The sequence below is a fragment of the Limanda limanda genome, chromosome 11 (assembly GCF_963576545.1).
Source record: "Limanda limanda chromosome 11, fLimLim1.1, whole genome shotgun sequence".
Taxonomy (NCBI): Eukaryota; Metazoa; Chordata; class Actinopteri; order Pleuronectiformes; family Pleuronectidae; genus Limanda; species Limanda limanda.
The window spans coordinates 22,976,527-23,002,564 of record NC_083646.1 but is presented as its reverse complement, the minus strand read 5'-3'; the positions used below and the strand labels follow the sequence as shown (position 1 = coordinate 23,002,564).

Genomic DNA, 26,038 nt, shown 5'->3' with positions numbered 1-26,038 from the left:
GTTTTCAGAACATGCAGCTAGCTTTCACACATGCACAACGCAGCAGGAGGTTCTCTGCACAGTCACGTTCACAACAGCATCAAATCCTCCGCATTATTCAGGCGAGAGGTGGAGCAGGCGGGTGCAGCAGGCAGAGGCAGGAAGTGACTTTTCTTGACAACACAGACACTGATGTCAGATGTTATCGCTAAAAAGTATCTTGATATCATCGTGTGTGTGTCCTCTATGTGTATGATACCGCTTTTTCACCGGGAGATATTTCTCTTTTGTTTTTTTTATTTTTGCGTTTGTGTTGCATTTGAGAAGCGTCAACTGAAAGCAGCTTCTGTGAACAGCCAGCATCAGGAAGTGGCAGCAGAGTGGAGGTTGTCAGGAAGATGAGGTTCACCTGGTTGGTCTGAAGCCTATTCAGCCGGCTGGCTCAGTCTCTTTCTCTCTCTGCAGCTCCCACATGTGCTCCTGGGTTTTGTTTGCTATTTCCGTTCAGTTTTCTTCTACTCATCCATGCACTTTATTGCATTACAGATTTTTATCGACTTCGTTGAATCTTGTTTTCTTCTTTTTGTAAATAGTTTGATAAACGACTGTGATGACTGAAAACCATTGACGTGTTCTCCCTTCTATTTTTGTTTGTCTGAACAGTGAGCCAGTTCATGACACTGTGGCACAAAAACATTAGGCACATGTTGTGCTGGAATATCTTTTGACCACGCTGGCATTAGATCTGTTAGATGAAACCCCTTTCTCCCAAACAATATTGTTTTCAGCTTATCACATATAACTAAGTCAAACATCATTACAATATAAAACAGAAAATGCTTGAACAAAACGGATACATAAGAAAAAGTTTTCTTTATTCAATTTGAAAAAGAAACTCCAACTATTTGTTATGTAGAAAACAGACACGTCTATACTCTTCTTTCACTGATGTCACCACTGAGCTCGGAAAAGTTAACACAAATCTAGCTAACGATACAAACACATACATATCTAGACCAACACATTCTGCAATCACAAACAGTGGCTCAAAATAATCTCTTATACTTGCAATGGCAACCAAATGCATCCGACAGGAAAAAATATCAGTTCAGTGAAAAACCTGGGAAAGGGACATATGGCAAATTACAAAATATTACAATGAGATATTGTAATGTTTAAAGGACCGAATAAAAATGACACTTTATTAATAATGGCACAATATAACACAATATCATTGTGGCAGTGTATTGTTTACTTGTGCCATTCCATAAAAGTATGTCTTGCTACATTTCTACAACCACATTCTAACACCTCCAATTAACATGCCCAAAAGTTGAATATGCTTAACAGCACAGAACCAGCAGCAAGGTGTTTGCAAATGACACAACAACAAATTAAACAGCCAGCTTTGGATGTCTGATCTCCAAAGGTAGACTAGAAAATATTTGAGGAAAATAAAAACACACCGCTGGTAATTATATCTTACTTAACAGAGTTAAAGGCAGTGGAATCTTAACATACCTTGTTATCTTGATGGAAATGCCCTTCACACAAGGCAGTAAAATCCAGTGGCATACAGCTGCTAACAGGAAGGGGTCTGCCCCATAATAATTATAGCGTAGTAGAATAGATTCACTTTCCAGATAAATTTATAACTGTTGCACTTATAAATAGTTCCAGTTGGAGAAAAACATGTATCTTTGCAGTTGTAACATATAACACAATAATTTAAAGATAGTTCTGTTAAAGAAAAGTATCTCTAATGACAAAATACACCCTTAAGTATTCTGATATTGCACCGCTCTTTGTAGTTAGAGACTGCATATATGAGAGATCAATAACATGAGAGTAATATGGCAAATATGATTGGCGTACCGAGAGGGGAAACTTTGCTTTGGTATTGGCTAAGTTCGGCAAACAATACTGTAGGTACATAAATAATATAGGAAAACTAAGCCAGACGGGTATCACACATACAGTAGACATTGAACAATGAAAAAAAGTATCTTCTCTCTTGCTCACCACAAAAAAGCTACATTGCATACTGTGAAAGGTAAAGACCCAGTGTTTTGACTATTACTAAAAACATGTTATATATTATTCTGCACATAAATAAATCTGAATTCTGGTATTGTCAGTAGAGAAATGATTTATAGCTTTCGTAGGAACATGAAATACACTTTCCTTCTCTTTGCTTCAAATAGTTTGTAACTCATTAAGAAGTCCCTGTGTTCTCTCTGCTGGGCAAGAAAAACATCTCTGTTAAAAGTTCAACAACAAGCCATGACATGTTCCAAGCTCCTCTGGACAAAACTCATTAAAGATGTTCACAACTCTAAATTGATTGTCTGGAACAACCATGACTCAACCTTTGAGTGAAACTGCACGGCAACTAAAGGACAAAGTGTTTCTGTTAGGTCCTACACATAAGAACATCTGCAAATGGGCCCAGGAGGTTCTTGTTGAAGATGCATCTGACCCACACCAGGTAGGTAGTGAAAGGCTTAATGTTCTCTGAAAAAGTGTAGTTGTGCTGTGGAAGGATGTAAGGCATGTAGGTGTTCTCTCCTTGCTCCTGGATCCACACCTCGTACTTCACCTCTCTTACCTTCAGGTATTTTAGATTCCATGGGATCTGCCAGGATACTGTGAGTTTAGCCTCATTAGTGGTTTGTACTGTGGTCTGACATTGGGGTTCTCTGACTCGGCCTGGGTGGACTGTGCTGGCCGGCTTTGACTTCTTTAAGCTGGGCTTGGTCTTCCTGCCCTCTTTGAGGACTTCCAGAAAGGAAGGGATGTCCACCAACGTGTCCTGGTAGATCCGGAAAAGCCACTCTGGGTTGCGACAGCACAAGTGCCTGGGAACATCCTTACTGGCCAATATTCGCTCCTTCTCCTCCTTTTCTAAGTGAGCAATACCTCCTTGCTCCCAGGGTCTGTCAGGGTGGGTGATGGTGTTTTCCTCCTTGGTGTTCCTCCAGGAGATATAATGAAGGTCCATGCCTGGAAGGGAGGCAAGGGTTTTATAAGGTGTGTACTGCTCTGGGTTCACAGCAAAGGGGAACAGTTCCACCACAGCAGCTCCTCTGGGGAGGAACAGTGAGGTAATAAGCTGAGCGCCATGCATGCTGACTAACATGGACGCACCACTGATCACCTGGATTATACTAGGAAATGACTGTTCCTCCAGGGATACTGTGACTACTCTCATTTGGAACTCCTGGGCCAATGCCATAATTAGCTCTGCCTCATTAAGTATCAGCCTTGTTGTTGATCGACTGAACACAACAATGTAATCATCCTTCTTCACTTTTTCCTTTTCGTCTTCTGTATTACCTCCATCTTTTTCTACCTCCTCCGCTCTGGTGATGTTCATTTTCTCCATCAGGGCCCTGGCAAACTGCCGAACCTCGTTTCCTGACACCAAAATGTTGGCTTTAGGACCCTGCGGCTGCACGAATCCATATTGGTACCAAGTGGTCATCTTGGACAAGCCCACATAAGATTTGGTAAAACACATAAGCTTGCCAAAGTTTTTGAGCTGTTCTTTGAGTAGTGGCTGTTTGCCGCTAAGAAGTCGGTAGAGGTCAAAGTGTGGACCTTCCCCCCAGCCCTCCATGAACACCAGACGAGCCTCATCGTCTAAGTCTGAATACTGTTTCATGGTATAGAAAGCAGGGAGCAGGTCATCGTGGAATACGTGCATAAGGTTATCCGGATTAAACCTGTTTAGGATCAGTGTCACATCTGGTACAAACACCGGTTTGGGCATGAACTTTAAAGCTGCAGCGGGGAGCTCTAAAAAGTTGAAGTATTGGGTGTTGTGATCCTCTACTGATGACAGGTCCAGCAGGGCAGGTTGGAAACGTCTAGATCCTAGGTTAGGCAACATGACAGAGGAATTGGAGTGGAAGAATACAAACTCCTCTGCCTCAGAGCAGTAGCAGAGGTAGTCAAAGCGGCAAATGCGGTCAGTATGCATCTTGCCAGTGCAGACCATGTGCGTGCCATGCTCCTGAAGAGCCTGCAGGGCAACATGGTAATCGATGTGGGCTTGCGATAGCTCCTGGGACTGTTGTGTCATGTGCAATTCTTCCTCCAGCAGGGCAGCATGTTCACTTAGCTTGGAATACTTCCAAAGCAGAGCTGCGACCACTGAGACCAGCAGTCCGTTAAGTAGCGCACCCACGCTCATCCTGCAGCCTGTCAACGAAGCCCGCATCACTGCTGCTGCTGAGGACCCACCTCCGGGCTCCAACTGGTCTCTGACATTTGAGGGGAGCAACGAGACATCTGCTGCCAGACAATGACATAGGGAAAAAGGGAGGAAAAGACAAACGAGGGTGGAGTAGAGGTGGAGAAGGGGTAGGAATGGACAGGGTATAGGGAAGGAGAAAGTAATGAAGGGAAAAGAAGAAAGCACAAGTTAAAAAACAGACTTAAGAACATATGAAACAGTCCTAATTACTAAAAGTCCTTAGTGGATTACTATTTGGAGGATTTGAACAGTAGTGCTATGTATCTAAGCAATACAATCCAATGATTCATGACTGCAGGTTTCAGCTTTCACCTTTGGGATTTGTGGTCGTTTACCTTGGTGAACAAATGAGACATTTTCCGAACCTGTCACCCTCCCTGGATATATCAAGACAAATTACACTGTGAGGAGGTACAGAGACAGGAACAACAGTATTGCCCTCAACTCTACTCATCTGCATACTGAGAGAACAAGTGAGTCATTGAAGGATCTAAATCAAACCAACAGTGCACAGCCAACAGCTGCCTGTGCACACAAGGCAACTAGCATGCTAAGTACTATCTGAGGGTTAAAAGTGGACATATGCAAAATGCAACGTTTCATTTCTTTTCAAAATAAATGGGTCCCTGCCCCCTAGTGTTTCTAACGACCTTCAAATTTTGAGACAAAAACATTCGCTCTCTTCATATCATAGTTTGTTCAAATTAGTGAATCAGATCTTGCTCCCCTGTTGATGCCATTTGTGTCAATTTCAGTCTGGCATCCTGTTCTTACAACACATTAACGGCAGAGGCGATAGGAAACGTGGGATGAGATTCACACCAACCCAAGCTGCTACTGAGTCATCCTGTGTCAAGCCATCACACTTTTGGGCAGCACTGTCAAAAATAATGACATTGGAAAGCTAATATGATCACATAGGATCAACTGAATACCAGGACACGACAGCAGCCCTCCACTGCTAAATTACTGCCACCGTGTTAGATGCACATTATAGTGGTGTCCTTGTACCATGCCATATCACCCTTCCGCATGTCCTCCCTCTTCTCTCCCCTGCTGACCTGTGCTCACTTTACATGTTAACAATGAACACCAACACAAGTCATATGTTTGTAGGACGTGAACAGGACTAAGGTTTATTTGATTTGTTTAAGAGTTTGAGACATGTATTTAAACAAATTTAAAAAAAGGATTTTGCACGCTCGCCTTCCCCTGCCGCACACAACACAAGACAAAACCTGATGCACACAGCATGGACATCAGAGTTAAAATGACCAGAACGATCTGGACTCATGATACGACATCATTGATTAATAAGTGATGTGATCGTCAGACAGGAGAGAAGTTCTTCCCTGCTCACTCAGGCAGTGTAGACAGACTTATCTTTAAACCTGGGTGCCGAAATGATTTATTTTTCTATAAATGAGTTTCCCTTAAAAAAAAGAATGGTGTTGTATAATTGTGATTAAAATAGAAATGTCCCGACCAATCATAATGAGCCGGATATTTTAGGCACTTATCATTATAGCAAAAATGCCTAGAAATGTCCCGACCAATCAGAATGAGCCAGACACTTCTAGGCACTTATCATTGAGGCAAAATGCCTAGAAATGTCCTACACTTTTGGTTAGGGAAATACTATACATGGGACAGTTGTAGGCACTTCATCATCATACAGGCAAAATGCCTAGAAATTTCCCACTCATGGTGCATCTTCAACAAATTACACCCATTATTTTCTGAGAAAAAAGAAAAATGCTCAAAACAGCCTATCTTGCTATGTTAAATAGTGAAAACAAATCCTGGTTCTGATCTGGATCAGGAGGCAGATGGTTCTCCCACCAGGTTTTGTGTTATACAAAGCACATACTTCCACCAAGACAAGACTAGAACATAGGTAAACTCCTCTTTAGTTCATAGACTATATTATTCTGTTATTATCCAGTTATCCTCTTACATAATTTGGATTTTGGTTTTGTCTCCATGGTTGTGGTACTCTCTCTCTTTCTGTTCCTCCTCTGTTTTCTTGCGTGCCATCTCTGTTCTGCCGGAGCAGAGTATAGTCCCTGTTCTATTTTTGATTTCCCAGCGAGTACAATATGTCGCTGCCAATTGAGTCAGTCTTTGTGATCAAGCTCAGTGAGACACATGGGCTACAGCTGTTGCAGAGAGAGGAGACAGTGCAAACTGAATACACATGCTTGGAAAATCATTTTTTTGATATTACCTTTAAATTGTATTGCTCACTTATAAGGCTCACTTTTAAGGCCTTAAACAACTAATTAAAAAACTCACTCCTACGTATCTCTCACATTTATTGACCTAGTATTTGGAATCTTGACCACTGAGATCTGTGAATGGAGCCCACCTAACCCTAACCATGGACTGTTAACAAGTAAGGATTATGATCAACAATAATTAATTTGTCGATTATTTCTCAATCAATTATTCATCTTTTACACAAAATGTCCGAGGATGGTGTATTATTTCCAGTTGAAAATAAGGCATTTTCTGATATTTCATTCACTTTGATAATCTTATAATCAATGGTTGGGTTTTTGGTTATTGAAAAGTCTTGACTTTACTATGAAAAATGTTTTGAGGTAATGTTTGATGTGATTTGGAACAAAACTAAATAAGTAGTAGAGAGAGCAGCAAATCCTTTAGTTGGAGAATATGGGAACAGAGAATGTCTGTCATCTTTGCTTTAAAAACAGAAGGAAAACATTAACAAAATATTTTTATGCGTACTGACTAACCATTGCAGCTCTATTTTAGACCTGGTCATTTTCAAGATCTGAAAACAATTGTCAGTAACCTCCACTCTTTGTCTGCCATGTGTTTTGTACCAACCTTATTTGTATGATGGGGTTAGAGCGACCAGGGAATACGCTGCATCTACATCACTGTAACACTAAAGATACAGACTATTGTTCAGTGCCCTGGCTTCCTTTTACATATTTATATATTTTTAATAGTGCTGTCAAACGATTAAAATATTTAATCGCGATTAATCACATTAATGTCATAGTTAACTCGCGATTAATCGCAAATTTGTATCTATTCTAAATGTCCCTTCATTTACTTTTTTTCCATAATTTTTTTTGCATTTTAATGCTCTTATCAACATGGAAAAGTGGATTGGCTTGCTTTATGCAAATGTTTTATTTTATTGAAAAACAACATTGCCAAACAGGGCGGTACAAAGTAAAATTATAAAGTTCACATTTCAGGTAAACAAGGACTCAGCCTATAGTGCAGTTAAACCATGGCTAAATATTTTATATTTTTCAAGTTTGCTGTGAACATAGCAGTCAGGCCTCTTATTTCAGAAACAATGAACCGTAACAGTTAGGTTACCAATAAAAGGTAAGCCTACTACTTCTTTGCTTTCAGCTAGCTACTCAAACAGACAAGCAACAAAATAACAAACAAACAAAATACACAGGCAAGTGTCGGCCTACTTTGAAATAAATTAAACACACAACTTTGTAGGGCTATTTGAGTCCTCCCCATATTTGTGGAAAATGTATGAAATAAGAAGTATCCTATTTTGAAATAAATAAAAACATATAGCTGCAGCCTAATAGTGTAACGGACTGGGTTTATGTTTATGTTTGTTTTGACGTATGTTCAGTAAAACACTGTGTTGAAGGAGCTTTCTGATATCCTGAGGGTCGGGGTGGGACATGTGACTGTTTGGACCAATAGGATGGGGTTGTTTGGGGATCGTGGGTCAATGAGGAAGTGAAGGGTTGTTGATGTGTGCGAGTGAGCGAGAAGTGCAAATGTTCGTGTAAAGGATAATAAAAGCTACTAAACCACGAAGAAGTTCCATGTCCTGTGGAAGCAGGGACGCTACAATAGCTTAAAAATATATATTTTAGTTGGCGAAATATTAAAACAAAAAGCGAGAGCAGGTCAGACTGGAGGCGAACACAGATACTAAAGCTGCAGCTCTGCATTCATCTCGCGTCAAAAAATTTTACGGCGTTAAAATGGGTTTTCGTTAACGCCGTTAATAACGCGTTTAACTGACAGCACTAATTTTTAACCATTAGTAACTTGCCATTATTCACTAAATAACAACACGGCAAGAGTTTCCGTCTGCCTTGCATCAGGTAGGATGTAAGAAGAGAGTGCCCCTGGATAAGCTGCAAATGTTATCAACAGGGAGAAAACTCATTGCAAATAAATGGGCTAAAGCAAAAGGAAGAATTGCAGGTCTGTCTTGAAGACCAAGATTTGATCTCACATCCTTCAAACATCATTTACTGTGTATTAAGCCAGGGAAGAAATATTAATGCTACAGTATTTCCCATGACAAAATGCCATGGAGATCACAGTGGATGTGAATTAAAGCATCAGATACTATAGCGTCCCCTTGGTGCTGACACAGCAGTCAAAATGAAGTGAAGTGAAGTGTGAAGAGGAAGCTGTTAGGCTAACATTAGGATGCATGCTCCCTCAGTCTGCAAGGACAAGGCCATCACAAGGCTCACAATGCCAGCAGTAGGGATGTCACGAGAACCGATACCTACGATACCTTTCGATACTAACATAACAAAACAATGCCGATGCCCAAGTTTTTGAAGTACCGTAGGCACCGTCAGCTTCGATGCCAGCAGCTGTTAGCAACTTACTAACTTACTTACTAACCCATTAGCATCGGTGCTGCGCCAGTCGACGTTTACATTTTGAAAACCAAGACGGCAACTGCGGCTGCAGCGTTCGCCCCACCTCGACTTGTTTATTTAAAAGGCACAAAGAGTCGTGTATGGAAGTACTTTGCGTTTGACGCCGGGTTTACACCGGACACGGAAGCAACGCCGCCGCTCCGCGCTAATCCTTAGCGCGCCGGCACATGGTTGTTTACACCGGAAGCTGAAGCGGCGCATGGGAGTGGATGGGAGCCAGCTGTTATTTAAGGCTTGGTGCTGCGCTTACGAGTCGCTTTGGCGTCGCTTCAGCGTCCGGTGTAAACCCGGCGTGAGGCAGATGTATCATTTAATGCATAACGTGTCTCACAACAAAGCGTCACTCACATGCGACCGCAACTACCGTATAACCCTCAGTATATGCGCAGCGCAAGCACATTGAATTACCGTATATGACATTAACAACATCCAAATAATGCACTTTTTTTTCCCCGTGGTATCGAAATTGGCATCGAGAATCGTGTTATTTTACTGGTATTGGCACCGACTACTGAATTTTTGGTATCGTGACACCCCTAGCCAGCAGTGCTGTGTAATCCTTCTCAGTGCACACTGATTCCCACAGGATGCATGTGAATGCCCTCTGGAGTTTGTCCAAACCAAGACATAGAAAGCTTGGAAATGTCAAAGCCACTACAAGCCACCATAGCACTCACAAATCGTTCTCATGTAGGACCCAAAAAGAGAACTAGGGCCTTATTTCTAAAACGTGTATTGGATTCATGCTCAAAGTGCACACATGCGTGCCAATGCCCAACTGAGGGCAACTTTATCATCATTAGTCAGAGTCAATCGTGCATATGTGGATCTGCTTCGTATCCTACCCTAAACCATAATTGGTCAATGCAAAGCACATCATGAATGTTAAGTGGCCGCGCTGATCAATATTTATGGTGAATAAGCGACAATCAGCCACAAGAAGTTCCTTTCTGACAATGAAATAGTTGCTTGTGACTGACGTATTGTTTAGAGGCCACAGCAGTGGTATCACAAATAAAAGAAAAAGCACTGAGTGGTAACCAGTTGCTGATGCGGTTAATGCAGTAAGACAGTAAGGACAGAGAAGAAAAAAGTAGTCTGATTCAATGATGGAGGCAAAAAGAGTATCGCTTCTAAACGTGATGGAACTTGTTGTCACCTACACATTTTAATAATCCAACATTGCAAGCATCATTCAATTTAAGAAAGGCTGAGATATCCACCATCTAAAATATTTAAGAGAATTCTATTATTCCCAATAGAGACTTTAAGCAAACCACCCGGAGGGCGTGCTTTGCCTCCACCTGTCAGACATAACCAACACCTGTGCCCCCTCATCTTGTATTACACAAGTCAACCAAACCTAAGTTTGACCCCATTACGTGAACTTGGTGCCCCAAATAAAAAAAGGGAAGCTGTCTAAAATGTCTTGCTTTCAATCAATTCAGAGAGAATATTTGGGAAATTATGCAGAAAAACATCAATTTGACTATTGTGGTTTGGGATTTTTCTATCATTTTATTTACCTTCTTCACTGCCAAGACACTTCAGACGTCTTCCACAGGACACACATCTACACAGAGGTCTAGTGTGAATTATTAGTAAGCTGTGTGTTTATACTGACATGTACATTGGAATTCCTCCTTTAGCCAATTCCTCTTTTGAATGCCCTTTATCTCAACACTGTGACAGATGTCGGTCACCAACAATGTACATCGGCATCATGCATCCGCTCAAACTTGACCGCCACGTCTCCTTGACCAAGTTTACATAAAATCCTCATCATTCTACATAAAATATTTTCTGAAAGACCCAAATGCATAATGAAAGTGTCACTCATCGCTTACTCAGTGCTGCCTTCAAGGCTGCTACTGAAGCTCAGGCTTCCCCAGTGTTACTGGTTAGCAAATCTGTGTGCTCTGGAGATAATAAGCACCCCAATGATGCGGTGGAAGGCAGCACAGGGCAGACTGGAGAGCCTTCTGAATTTTAATGAGAATCCTGGAAAGCCGAAGCTAAGGGGGCTGTGGGGGGCAGTGGCAGCAGTAGTCTTGCGTTGAAGCTGCTCATTTGTTCCCTGGTTTAACCATCCCCCCATATTGGAGGTAACCTTCTCTCTTTCTCTCCATTTCTTCCTCCATTTCCTTCCCTTTCAAATTAAATCAGAGAGCCCTGGCTGGCCTCTTCAAAAGAGGAATTAAAGAGAGAAGATAGCAATAACAATATAGTCCTTGTTCTCCCTCCCACTACCTGCTTGTGTCTCCCTTTGGCCACTTGATTTCTGATCTCTTCTGGCTGTGATGATGCCTCCTTCTCCATTGGCGTCTTTACTCCTGGACCTAATGTGGCCCGTCAGCTTTGATCAAGCTGCTTGGAACTCAGTGTGACACTATGGAGAAATAATGGCCCAACCACAGGGTCTCACACCCTTTCTCTCCCTTTGCATCTCTTTCTCAAACATGCTTTCACACACACACACACACACACAGAGAGTTTTGTTACATAAAGGTAATGACATTCAGTCGGGTGGTGAAAAATGGGCTAGCTGATTCACAATGACTGGCAGTGAGTGTCATAAAACTCCCTTGGTCTCTCGTTAAGACACATCACATGTCCGAGTACTCGCCTCTTCCAAACAGACTGATTACTCTTCTGATTGATAGCCTACTATTCAGTAATATTTTTTTCATCTTTTGCTACATTGTTCTCTACGAATGACCCTCTCTGCAGTCTGAAATAGACCATAGACCAAGACTGTACACTGCATCTTGTCTCTTCTCACAAGAGGTACAGGGGAAACTGAGGCTAATGTGGACAACCTGCAGAATGTGCATGTTGGTGTGGAAGTGACAGGCAGTCAAAGAGGAACAAATTGAGAAGGACGTCCCCTAAAAACACCACCGCACAGCACTTCAGCATTGCCTCAGGACAACAGGCAATATTCCAGAGACGGACCGAAATAGAATAGGATGGCCGGATGTACACATGAAGATATCTGCATGAGCTCTAAAGATGCTGACACCATCCATTTCAGAAACTTGGGTAACCTGAGAATTGGGAAGGATTTTCATCCTGTTCAACTCTCTGTGGGAGACAGAATCTCTTGTGAGGTCTGCTGGCTTTTAACTACCCTGAGGGCATATATATTCCAATTTAGATATTGACTCATGAGCTTGGGGTTAGTTGTACACATGGTATACAAGTCATAAGAACACCACTGCGAGGAAAAGGAAAACATGGGCGCTAATATTAAGGTATGAAGGTGTCTAGAAGCCACATAGTCTATCAATTAAGCAAGCTAGCAGGCCGGTAATGCAGGGAATTAAAATCAATATCTCTCTAACACAGACAGAAAAACTCAATATGACTACAGTTACAACATATTAATTGTCCATCCAATGTAAAATGAACTTCCAGTGCCTTGACCCATCTCTGCAAACACAAAACAACACTTGAACTTGGAGCTTTCTGAAAATGGGCCAATTGTAAATATGAGCCAATTTAAAAAGGCCACAAGCTCCACAATTCTGATTTATAACATCCAGTGTCTGTCAACTTTAAGTGACATTGCATGTTAGTGGACACATAAGGTGCCACAACCTCCCGGACCAATATGACAAATCCTTACTAACTCGGACCCAGAAGGACCAAATGGTTGCCAATGAGCTGTGGGCTGTTCTTGTGTTTGAGTCAAATCATAATGGCCTCATTACTTCAGCCTTTGGCGGCTGTGGCTGAGGGGTAGAGCGCTCGTCCTCCAACCTGAAGGTCTGCGGTTTGATCCCAAGTCTTTACCATCTGAATGCCGAAGTGTCCTTGGGCAAGATGCTGAACACCGAATTGCCCCTCCTAGAACAACAAAGTGCTGCTAATAGATACACTGTATGAATGTGTGTGTGTGAAAGGTAGAACGTAAAACTGTACTGTAGAGAGCTTTGAGTGGTCATCAAGACTCGAAAAGCGCTATACAAAACCATTTACCATTTATAGGGCAGAAAACAAACAATGGTCCATGACACTTAGTGATAACTGCAGTTTTTGCGGTTGTTTATTTCTATACCAACAAGGGCAAGTCAGTGTAACAATAAGCCCACAATGAAAAATAGGTCATCCAAACTGAGGGAAGTGCTTTCATGAAGGATCTTTCCGTTTTGAAGACAAAAGATGAAAACTAACTGGTTTATTTTGCAAATATACATCTAGTAAACTTCCCTATCTCCTATTGTATGAAACAGTGCACAGTTGACTTTGCAACCAGATATTTTCCCCACAGTAGTCATCTAATAGCACAAACCCCTCCTAAGTTTCAAAAAGTGTTACATTTGCCCACCACACAGACAAAATCCAAGAGAAGTGGAGCTTGGTGTAAGTTTCTAATTGGAAAAAAATATTAAAAAGTATTTTGTGGGAACAAAGAAGCAGAAACAACCTAAAATGCTCGGGTCTGAACAGGCCTGAAGATTTGATTCACATCACTTCAGCTCATCCACGAGCCTCTTGAGCTTTGATCACTGAAAAAAAGCATAACATGTCCTGAAAGAGTGTGCGTTTTAGATATGGCACATTCTGTTTTCTAACACCCACTGAAACACATACTGTGTGAGTGCATCCGCTGTGACACTTTGAAAAGCCATGCAAGTCAATTCTGCTCCAGCGGCCAGAGGAGTTGGAAATACATGAATATCAGTTATTCACAGAGGGAGGTCCAAACTCATTTTCTCCTGCACATGTCAGCATTTCACTTTAGAAAGAAAAAATTCCCAGAGCAAGGATTTTAATTATTCCTTAAGTCAAGAGCAGAAATGCAGACTACAGTTCCAATATAATGTGAAGAGCTGCAGGCCTGTAACACAAGCCCCTGTTCAACATCCATACTGATTTCTGACATGAAGCAGAGAAGGAAAAACAAAAGGAAACAGACAAGCAGGATTATGTATATATAAACAAAATAATAAATCTTCGGATTTCAACAGATTTCTGAGAGTTTGTCATTCCTATTTAATTTGTCTGAGTCAATGAAGTCACTGAAGATTATAAGAAACTCCAGGAAGATAAAATACCATCTCATCTGGGAGCCGACTGACTATAAATACAATACAGGCTGCAGTTATGTTTTTTTTCATTTTAAAAGCATTGGTGTCTTATTGTGGAACCGACACAAGGATGCTAGTTAAAGCAGGTCAACCTGTGAGCCTGTTTAAATTGCTAAAACTGTTCAGTTAGCACAGGAGAAGCAAATTAATGAGATAAAAAGCGCCTCTTCTTGGATTTGTGACCTGAAACCTGTATTTACATTAACACTGGGGCGCTGGATACTGGAGTGTCTTCGAAAACTTATTTTACTGCGACTTAATTTGTGCATTACAGTTCTGCTTTATTGGTAAAGACAACGCAGATCCGCAGACACACAGTAGTTACTATGATCAAACTGGTGAAAAGAATATTACAAACAGCTGTGTTGTGGAATAAATGTTGTATTCTTCCTCTTTTCAAATAAAAACTGTTTAACAAATTTCTATTCTGGTTTCCATAGATGCTCATTAACTGGAGGTCATCTTTTACCCTCCCTGCTGTCCTCCTCATCCCTGTCTACAGCTGGAATACAACACACATTGAAATGTCTTTGATTGAAAATGTATGAAAATATTCAAATTGATAAGATAAATCTGGACATAACAATTCTTCCTGAACATGCACTGGTGACAAGATTCGACTCATTCATTGAAACAGCAGCGGGAACATCCACATTCATCAAAACCTACATGCATGAAGTTATTTGCTGTATTTTTAGACACATGTAAAATGGTATTGAAGCAGCTGGACACGCTCCTTCCTGTGATGTGTCAATATCTGCAGAGCCCCGTGTCAGTCAGGCTGAGATGTGGATACAGGCTCGATCCTGAGAGCCGGATCCACACAGATACAATGGGATCTTACCTGAGGTGTCGGTGGAAGGTGGTTTCGTCAGTGCGTGTTAGCTGCTTCAGGCAGCACCAGCGGCTCGGTGTGGAGCAGTTAGGGTCTGAGCAGGAGCACACAGGAGCAGAGGAAGGAACCAGACGAGCCCCGGGGCACCGATGGAGCTGATGGATAGAAAGCACCGGCGGGTTCAGTCATTGGAGCCTCCGCACTTCAGCCGGAGCTGCTCGCTGTTGTTGACCCGCTAGCCGGGCTCTGTCCGCGGCAGAGAGAGCAGCTGTGCTCCGGTCCGTTGTGTCCAGGTTGTGTCCTGACTCCACCTACCGCCGAGCGGAAGTCCCGCCCTCTCTTCTCGCGATGACAGCCGTGGTCACGTGTGCAGCTGACGAGAGACAGAGAAGAAGCGTGTGATCGTTTTCAGAGGAAAAGCCACTCTAGTAAATATGTATTGTAAATGAAACGTATGTTAGCATCGGCGTACCAATAAGAATCCAGCAGTCATTAACGTTTTGTATTAGATAGATAGATAGATAGATAGATAGATAGATAGATAGATAGATAGATAGATAGATAGATAGATAGATAGATAGATAGATAGATAGATAGATAGATAGATAGATAGATAGATAGATAGATAGATAGATAGATAGATGAGGCGGTGGACTAGTGGCAGAAACTTGGACTATGGGCAGAAAAGGTCTCTGGTTCGTCTCTGGCTCGACTCCACGGAGAAACAACAAAAATACGTACCTGGATTGATCTGTCCAAAAATCCAAGAGGATTCTCCCTACCCTGTCTAGTGCCCCTGAGCAAGGCACCTTACTCCCCCAACATCTGCTCCCCGGGCGCCGTACATGGCTGCCCACTGCTCTGTGTGGGTTAAAAGCAGAGGTTAAATTTCCCTCCTTGCATGAGTGTGCTTGTGCATGTCTGTGCATGTGTTTGGGACAAATAAATGTATCTTAATCTTAATAGATAGATAGATAGATAGATAGACTGGTCGATTGTGTAACTGTACATCATGTTGTACATACTCACAGATGGATACTCAATGGTTGAGTAGATATAATTAAAAAACTGTAATAAAAAACTCAAAATAGGAAACACGAGCAAGTCCAGTTGCCTTTTTGCACATGTACAGCTCATTATGATGGCTTTAACTCTGTTGTTTTAATTATGAATTTCTCATTAGGGGTAGAAGTTCCTATCTAATTTTATTAACTTTAAATTGAATAGGCACATTCAGCAGATGTGATGAAGAGGAAATAAGAGCTGATCCCATCAGAACATGCACCGTAGATTTTTGATCAACCAAAATCCTGTAAATATCCTGAGGACAAATTCCAAGTTTGAGAATAGTGTATAATCACTCTGTGTGGTGGCAAGCAATACTCCCATCTTGAGTTTGCCAAAAGAAAAGCAAGTAAGTTTGCCAGTATTTATGTATTGCTTCGGCAATGACGTAATATTAAAATCACTGGAGCTATCTCAGTAAGCCCACAAATTAAAGACATGGCCTGGATATTTCTTAAAAATACACTTCAAGATAGATGGTAAATGAAAAGAAAAAAATCGACTTGGTAAGGTTCCACCACAAGCATCCAGAACACCTTTAGTGCTCCACACCATAGATTCTGAAGGTGCGTTGGAGAGATGAGCAGCGATCCTCCAGTGTTGATGATGGTAGAGAGCTCTGTCAATCATGTCTCACTTAAACCTACCAAAGATTTTCAGTGGGTTTAGATCTGGTGACTGTGACGACCCCAGCGTTGGGGATCATTTTCAACCCTGATCAAACATAGTGCTACTGAAGCTCCTTACATCTTGATCCTGAATCCAGTTCAACTACTCCTGTGCAGCAGTAAAACATGAAACTGCGTAACTGTATCATAAATGTGTGTTGAAGGACCTACATCCCTCAGAGATGCAGCAAATCCTAAATTATGGCTGTATTCCAATTATGTGCGAAAGCTAGCAGCTGCTGGCACGGGTAAGGGGACATTAAATTAGAACTTGGCCATCATTAATGTTTTAACATTTATCAGATTAACTAACACAAATTGCGATTTACTGGAAAAACCCAGAAGTATAATAAATAGTTCTTGTGACCATGTTTGTCTAAACTTTGTTTGTCTGTTCCATCATCCATGATGTTTGTGATTAGAGCTCCGTGGAGGGCAGACCAGGCACATGGTTTAAATTGACACCAGATTGTTTAGATGATTTGATTATTTGTATTTCACCATATTGGACTGAAACTGACATTCACAGGTGTTGTGGGTACTAACCTCTGTCATAGCAACAACATTCCTTAAATCCCTTCCTGTTTGGCAAAAGTAAAAGCACAGCATTTGTTTTGTTGTTGCGAGGCTTTAATGAGCTTAATTACATAGCTCTTATTTTAAAAATTTGCGAACTTGAATCTGAAGATTGTCTGAAATAGCCTACATGCAATTTATGGTAAAAAACTTCAGTAAATCAATATAAACCACACACATGAAGAAGAATAGACCCAATTCAGTTTTAATTTTAACCATAACATCTTAGCTGCAGATAAATCAGGTAGGATGAATACAACGTTTTCTCACTTCATTGTTCAACATAGACCGTTAATCAAAAGCTCTGCACACAATGTTTAGAACACTTCAATACAAAGTTAAACAAGGAAGGGGCTCCATGTATCTTGGAATACCTTGGAAGATCTTGAAAGGGATAATGTAAGCATTTGGAGTTTTGTCCCAGTTGTCCCAGTGCTCCTTAAGAGCATGAAGACTCCACCACAATGATTCACACACTAATTGATTCACGACGATATGTGAACTCCAATTGTCGACTTGTGATGTATTTAAATATAGAAACTAGCAAACAAAACCAACACTGTAATAATCTATTAGAATCATGAATCATTTATTTATATTCAGAAAAACACAGACAGGTAAATGTTATACATATATTATTGTATTATATTATTATTATTATTACAATTTTAACATTATTGGTTAGAGCTGGGCATTGAGGGGTTTATTTTGGGGAGTAGAAAAAAGGGGTGAGGGGTGAGAGAGTAGGGAGTGTAGGAGGGGAGTAGTTGGGAGTGGGTCGGTTAAAAAGGGATGACGGGTATGAGGTTTCAGGGCAAACTTCTTCTCATTCCTCTTCTCTTTGGAGGCTAATCTGTCTCTTGTTTCAGGAGTTCATCTTGGTCCTCCACCTTCACTGTCTCCAGCTGCTCCACCGTTCTCCTCCACTTCCTCTCTCGTCTCCGCTGTCCAGCTAACACGCGAGGCACGGCCTGGTAGCAGCTGGTCTTCTCCCGTTTTTCTTTTTCACCGGCTCCTCCTTATGTTTGACCTCGTCCTGGAGCTTTGTGTGTTCACCTTTGAGTTTGTGAACTTGCTCCTTCAGAGTCTCATTTTCTTTGTCGACGGCCTCCACCTTACTGCTGCTCACTCCCTCAGTTTGAGTCATCTTCTGCAGCAGCCTTGCCTCCTGTGTCTCTGCCTGACTTTTGTTCACCTCCTTTTCTGTGACCGTGAGCATGGCCAGGCTGTCAAGGTAGACAGTGTTTAGAATAGGCCGTCTCTTTGTTTCGGTCACGATGAGCTCGTCGTTCTTTTTCAGCTCATCTTCAAACCTCTTCTGTCTGGTCTTGAGCAGGTTGACTTGCTTCTTCAGATCCTCCACCTCTCTGCTCCAGTTTGTTTCAGGCTGAGCCGTCTCCTGGTGCAGATTGGTCTTCAGGGTCTGAGATTTGGCAAGATACTGAGTGAGCTGGGCCAGGACGTCCACGTAGGCCCTGAGGAGACCACGCCGTAGCTTGGTCTCTTTACGTAAGAGTTCATCTCTCACTTTCAGCTGCTCCTGGAGCTGCTCGACCTGCTCCTGCAGAGACAAGTTTCCCTCTTCGGGAACGTTAATCCAATCATTAGCTTGGAAGAGTTCAGCTCTGAGGCTTGAAACAACGTCTTGGTGCTGCATGGTCGACAGAGAACAGCACGTCAGAAACTTGGGCTCAAGTTTGATTGCGTATCGTGGAGAGTTCAAAATGCTTCTGCTCTCTTCAGGATCCTGGATGGACGTTTGTCTGCAGCTGATGAGGCGCAACATTGTTTGCACTCCTTTGATCCTTTGATCTATAGCATCACACTTCATTTGTTTTTTAGGGCCCGAGCACAGACATCAAAGGTGTCTGGTGAGACCCTATTGAAATTGTAAGGATTATTATTATTATTATTATTATTATTATTATTATTATTATTATTATTATTATTATTATTATTATTATTATTATTATTATTATTATTATTATTATTATTATTATTATTATTATTATTATTCAGGCAAATGAATTGGCTTTTTGAGGGCTTTAACATGCTCAACTTCTTACCAAAATTTGCAGAAAGTTAGAAAGTGGTGAAAATTTACATATTCTGAAGGAATTTTCAATGGGCGTCGCAAAATGGCTCAACGGTGCCCCCCGAGACAGCCCGAGACCCCCGGAAGGTGTTCCCATTGACCTCTCTTCACAAAAATCGATATACAGGTGTATCATGACCAGACAAACAAAAAAGTCTCTTGGTGCAATTGGAAAAACACAACAGGAAGCCTGCTATTTTGCATTTAGTGGCCATTTTGGCCATATTCCACATTTTTTCTTTGATACACTTGTACCAGGGTTTTCATCGGATCAACTTCAAATTGAGATGAGTGTCATCACGACAAGATGGAGATAAAAACTGACTGACAGATTTTTTTTTAATCACACGGTGTGACCGTGGCGTGGTGTCAAAGTTTGATTACACGCCATTAAAACACGATGTTCTGTAACGCGGACATACATGGACCATGAATCCTTTGATTTCAGTCTTCCTAGATCAAAGGAAACTTTATGTCTTGCAAAGGTTACGTCTCTCTCTCTCTCAGAACTGGTTATTTTTGTTTTTTCAGACAAAAAGCATGCAACGCTTCAAAATGGATGTGCTCGGGCCCACCCAGTGCTGCTTTGCAGCCCTAAAATTTTTATTATTATTATTATTATTATTATTTATTTCTTGTTAATTTTTCCTTTATTCTCGTATTAGTACGACTTTATTCTTGTAGCAGTTCAGCGTTATGTTGTCATAGTTATTTATTTGTTATTTATATTTTAGATGTTTGTTTCTGTTTTTTCTCTCTACACTCTCTGTGTGTTTGCTGGCTGTGGGAGCTGTTGCATTTCTCTAAAATATTGTCAGGACCTGTGTCAGGATTTGACACAATACAAATAAGGCACAAACTTGAGTGTTATTAAGGGTAATTTACATTATATCCTCTCAGTCAGGTATTATTGTAAACAGCCAGTGATGCCTGCAAACAAACGCCACATGTTTATTTTGATTAAGTCAGAGAAAACCAGATCATTATAAAATAAGTCAAATAAAGGTAAAACAAAAGTCTGTTTCTGTCTGTGTCACTAGATGTCACTGTGCGCCATTTATTAGGAAGACCACGCAACACTTACAGCCAATGGATCCATTGAACGAAAACAGAAAATGCTATGGAAATGTCATGAAAATTAATTCATGTATGAAAGGAAAATAATGGATACAAAAATGAGCATGTGACTCATCATAACATGTTTCTGTGTCTGTGTATTTTATTCGATAGAAGACTATTGGGGTAACATATTGCACCTCCCGGTTTTAATATCTCAGAATGTCATTTTAAAACTCTCCTTATTCAGCCTGTCATCCGCTCACCAGGAACACTATGTGTTTTTATTGTTCTCTAAATGCTTCTCTAGCCTTTCCCCATTCAAAGACAGTTTGACGTCACAGCTGCGGTTAGTGATGCGCCCGTGTTGCCTTCAAGTGTTCTTCGTAAGAATCACACTCCGAACTCCGTGACCGTGAATAAAACAATTTACCCCGCACGTAAACCCATTTTAGACGAGAAGCAATTGCACAAGTAATACAAATAAATCTGATTATTATTAAAAGTATTCCATCTGGGTTGTTGATACAGAAATAAATCACACTGTTGTTGTGTTAAATGTACATTTTGGTGTCAGTATTTTTGTGTCATGCATAGTTTGTCTCTTGAAGCACATTTGGAATGCGTTTGCGATTCGCCGTGAAATCCAGGAAAACGTGTGACAGTGTGAGAAACGTCCACACGTTCTCAAGCCCGTGAAGGCAGCACCGCAGCCACGGCTGGGAGGATGCAACCATTGCGATCAGTGCTGCCGCTGCCAACGATGCAAGTCCTGGTTTTACGGATGAACCCCGGGCACGGGCACCTCCTGCGTGCCGCCGTCACCCCTCCGAGGCTGCACCATCCCCGTCTGCTCTGATAACTCGCCCTCCATTCACTCCAGCAGCCGACAGAGCCCAGGCACCCGGCGGAGACCGGACTCGGGGCTTTATGTTTACCGAGCAGAAGCTGCGAGAGGTGAGCCCAGCGAGTCGTAGTAACTTTAGCTTGCTACATGCTACATGCTAGCGGCGGCTAGCAGGGAGATGTGTGACCCAGCACCTGTCCACCTGTGCGGGCAGCGCTCCGTTCCGGGGCCTGGAACGTGTGTGTGTGGTGACTAATGTCGGGGGGTGGGTTTGTGAATTAGCCGCCAGCGGTACCACGTACTGACGGAGAGCAGGCTAACGTCAGTCTGCCAGGAAGCTAACCCTGATCAATCAATGAACGACGAGCTAGCCCCCTGGTAACATTAGGCTAACGTCAGTTGCTGTGCTACACGCTGGGCCCCGACATGCAGCAGACTTCTGGACTAGTTTGTCAAACTCTGCTGTGGTAGCACAACATCAGAGCATACGTGGGACCTGATGAAGCTTTGCTGTGTGGATCCAGAAAAGTTTAATGTGCTTCGCCGTAGCAGCACATCAGGATACACGAGCTAACGTCAGTGTTGCAGCCAATTCAAGTCCTCTGAATATATCCAGCTAACTGGGGATTAAATAATGCAGTTTATCTATGCAATAATTTGTGTATTACTTCTGAAAAGTATTAGTTCAATGCAACTTATTTCACAATATGTCCTATTATTATTCTGCACGTCTCACGATGGGAATGAGCAGGTGCCTCAGTAGTATTGGACAGATATTGCAATAAGCTGAAGGGGAGATATTTAGAATTTGTATTTCATTGTTATTACATATTTATATCTATGTGCTATTCAGTTTTATGGTCAACTTTGCCCATCCACGGAAATCCAGTGTCAACTGCAACTAGTAATTTTGTGTATCTTCTTTTGCTTAGGAAGCCAGAGCCATGGGCTTCTCCTTCAGCCTTCGATGAACTGAGCTAAGTTGGACCCACACAGCTCATCCAACCAGTCTCTGCCTGCAGTGGGAGCCTCCCTCTCCCCAGCGCACGCTCCAGCCATGGCAGGATTCAAGCGGGGATATGATGGCAAAATTGCTGGCCTATATGACCTTGACAAGACGCTGGGCCGTGGCCACTTTGCCGTGGTGAAGCTGGCACGCCATGTCTTCACTGGAGAGAAAGTTGCGGTGAAGGTGATAGACAAGACCAAGCTGGACACGGTGGCCACAGGTCACCTCTTTCAAGAAGTCCGCTGCATGAAGCTGGTCCAACATCCCAACATCGTGCGCCTCTATGAAGTGATAGATACTCAGACCAAACTTTACCTCATCTTGGAGCTAGGTGATGGAGGAGATATGTTTGACTACATCATGAAGCATGAGGAGGGTCTGACTGAAGAGCTGGCCAAGAAATACTTTGCCCAAATTGTCCACGCTATCTCTTACTGCCATCGGCTGCACGTGGTGCACAGGGACCTCAAGCCGGAGAATGTGGTGTTCTTCGAGAAACAAGGGCTGGTAAAGCTCACTGACTTTGGATTCAGTAACAAATTTCAGCCGGGGAAGAAGCTGACCACCAGTTGTGGATCTCTGGCATACTCTGCACCAGAAATACTGTTGGGCGATGAGTATGATGCTCCAGCTGTAGGTATGGAAATCACACAGGCATCACTGAATGAATGACACTAAAGAAATGAATGAGTCATACTGTTAATTAGAATGTGACCGAGTTATATTACTTTACCGACAGAAGTAAGCATGATCTTTTATCGAGACCATTTAGGAAAATAAATTGCTTTTACACGAGATCTGTAGTCATTTTATCTTTATAATTCATTGGTTGTCTTCGGTTGGAAGAACCAAGCTTGTTGCCTGCCGCCTCAATGCGGTGTCACACCTCAGTTCACACCCCTCCCTCCCAAAAACCCTGTCTTTTTCAGAACAGCTCTTGGAATCAAGCTACACAGGGCATCTTTATCAAAGTCTAATTGAAACTCAGCCTCAAAACAGCGGTGAAATGTGGTCGGCAGCGCGGCTCCTGGTTAGCACCCGTTTCACACTTGTTTTCTCACAGACTCATGATCCCTGTGGCTTGTCTTTGGTTTTCAATGCTTCAATTCAGAACAGCCGTCACCATGTGCCAGGGCCCTATTCAACTATGCATGTTCAGAGTTTGAATTGTTTTAAATGTCAAGCTGGGTGCTCAAGCAGTGTGCTTGCAATAGTATTTGACACTGATCATTTTGCAGGCTGCCACAGACCATGTGCTACAAGGTCAGCTCTACTAGCACTGATGTCCATGGGTGTCCCATTGCACTAAATTAACTGGCTCATTGATTTTCTATGAGGGCTGACAGAGTGCAGACAGATGGATTGTGTGTCTTTCCATGACATGATATAATATCTCTCACATCAGGTAGTGTCGGTGATGGCAAAGATGTGCACAGATGAGCTTGTTTCTCAGGCGGTGTGGGGGTTCATTTGGTGCTAATCCTGAGGGAGTCTTTGACAAACTGGTCTCATGATTGTTTATGAATATAGGGAATGCATTCAAATGCAGCAGTTTGCCAGGTATAATTTGCTAAAATTGGCTTTTTCATTACAGCTCTCATAAACGGAAGAAGGAATGATGAAGCTGTGCTTACTTTTTCACTGAACTTTACACTTAAACCCACGTATACTGACTCCTGCTAAGAACTTTGATATGTTACGTATGACCCTGGACATTAAAGGAAGTAGTATATTGCTCACAATGAAGGAAGTCAAGTATGTGAAGTAGGTGCCCCACCCCTACATAGGCATTGGTAGCTTTAACTCATCTTGGAGCTGATTGACTGGTTAACATCATTTAACTTATGCTTATGTGGAACAGGGATCGGTAAAAGCATTGTTTGCAAATAACCTTCAAAAATATGAGGGTATGCTGAAAAACTTGATATGTGTATTTTTCAGCATGTAAAGCACCTTTGGCTGACATTGTAATTCATTTTGAAATTGAATGGGTCTCAAACAACAAGTGCAGCTCTAAAAACTTTCCAAGTGCGCATACCTAAAGGAAGATACACATCTGGTCCTACGGGTTTGAACTGTTCCATCAGATTAAATACCGAGTTTTGTTTCTGAGGAACATCATGTGTCATGCCTACGAGTGGTATGTTGAGCTGTTATGTAATGTTTTACTACCGTCTGCATTTTTGTTCAGCGTCTGTTTGCCACTCATATTGATAGGGACTGTCCGTATGCATCTCACTACACTTGATTGTGCTGAGCGGAGCTGTTTAGTGGACCTGTGCTTGGTGCCAGGTGGCTGTTGTGTGTGATGTACTTTGAGGCTCTGACAGTAGTTGCAGAGGTACTACTTCTGTCTGTGTTCTGTAGCCACAGCCCCCTGCAGCCGTACGGTTGAGTGTACTTAAAGTTATCGATCTCTGGTACTGTGTTTTCTGCTGGTGTGCGGTGCATTTTAGTCAAGTGTTGCGTTGTGGAGCATGTGCGGCTGTGATCAGAGCAATTAGACTGGTGTTTTTGCTCCAACATCCATTTAATGTGCTGAAAGTGCTTAATGTGTTTTCTGTGCATCTTCCAACAATATACAACTAAATCAGGGGCCTCTGGTAGGGGAAGCAAACTTTAGAAACTCTGGAGCACCTGGCGCCGGCACCAGCACCCTTTTATGGGTTTGTCTTACTCCTGAGACACACTGCTGTTGTTTTATGTGCACGGCGGCTATTTTGCTGATGCAGAGTGAGCATTCTGGAAAAGTACTGCCCTCACTCACTCACAAAGGTGTCAGTTTTATGTTATGTTGTCATCTCTAGATATTTTCTCTCTTTTTTGCTGAGTGATGTGTGAAAAACCGTTGATTGAGTCTTCTTTAGGCTGCCTGGCCTCTCTAACCTGCTAACATGGGTGTTGATGTGAAAACCAAGACGTAGTACACATGTCCTGCACACGCAATGCAGGCATTATGTCCAGGACCTGATGCCTTTGTCCTCTCAGTGTGCTCCAGTCTTTTCTCTATAAAATGAAAGCACATATTCAGCCCAGGCCTTTGAAAGGTTTAACTTTGGTTTTCCTTTGGCCATCCTTATCTTTCTTTATCTTTATTTGGTATACTTAGACATAAACATTTATAGGTATGCTGGAGATAAAGTTAGTCATTAAAAAAACATATATATTTCACCCTCCCTTCTATCTTTATCTGTTCCGGTTTTCCTGTTGCATAAAACACTAGTCCTTTTGAGTCAGTGTTACTGACGTGTTTAATCGTCAGGGTAACAGGCAGTAGAGGACTTCCTCTTTCATAACAGGTTATGATGTTTGAGTTTGGATGGTACATTAAAGCAAGACATCACCCTATGTAATCCAACTACTGATTATAATTAACTGTGATATACATTACTACTATGTGAGCAGACTTCACAGTGGCCTCAGGGTGACTATAACTTTCTCTGTATTTTGAAAACTACATTCCTTGTCCCTGCATTTATTCTTCATATAAACCAGCTGATCATGACTTAACATGTGAAAAAACTCAGAAGGTGATGGAAAACAACCATCAACCTATTTGCTACCCTGTGCCTGTCTACTTCAGAGCTGTTACGCAGGTCTTGGCATCTTCACCACTCTCTTTAGACAGCAGCTAGAAGCTCTTAATTCCAGTCCTGGTTACTGTTTCCTGCTGCCTGGAGATGGGAAGAACAGTTAATCCATGCTTTTATTTGTACTAGGAGAGGATGAGAGGGAGGAAGGATGCTGCAGTCCTGTGTTGACTCAGACTGCCTGTCGTTGATTAGAAGTCATCCATCTGCTTCACACCCCTGGGCCAAAGACCAGCTTCCTAATTATCTGTACCTTTGTACAACCCAAAC

At 42.0% G+C, this 26,038-nt stretch overlaps 2 protein-coding genes across 2 annotated transcripts in view; one reads left to right on the top strand and one right to left on the bottom strand.

The window, feature by feature from the left end:
- Positions 1–1,722: 1,722 nt before the first annotated feature.
- pomgnt2 (protein O-linked mannose N-acetylglucosaminyltransferase 2 (beta 1,4-)) lies at positions 1,723–14,963 on the bottom strand. Its single transcript, XM_061081518.1, has 2 exons — positions 14,872–14,963; positions 1,723–4,272 (listed from the first exon to the last, which is right to left on the bottom strand). Exon 2 carries the CDS (start codon positions 4,199–4,201, stop codon positions 2,393–2,395), a length of 1,809 nt encoding a protein of 602 aa, XP_060937501.1. The 5' UTR covers positions 4,202–4,272; positions 14,872–14,963; the 3' UTR covers positions 1,723–2,392.
- A 6,123-nt stretch (positions 14,964–21,086) lies between these two features.
- Positions 21,087–26,038, top strand: part of snrka (SNF related kinase a) — a 40,659-nt gene continuing 35,707 nt past the window's right edge. Inside the window, exons 1-2 of the mRNA XM_061081296.1 lie at positions 21,087–21,279; positions 22,102–22,815. Of these exons, the coding sequence (XP_060937279.1) occupies positions 22,227–22,815 (589 nt within the window). The 5' untranslated portion in view covers positions 21,087–21,279; positions 22,102–22,226. The remainder of the gene's footprint in view (positions 21,280–22,101; positions 22,816–26,038) is intronic.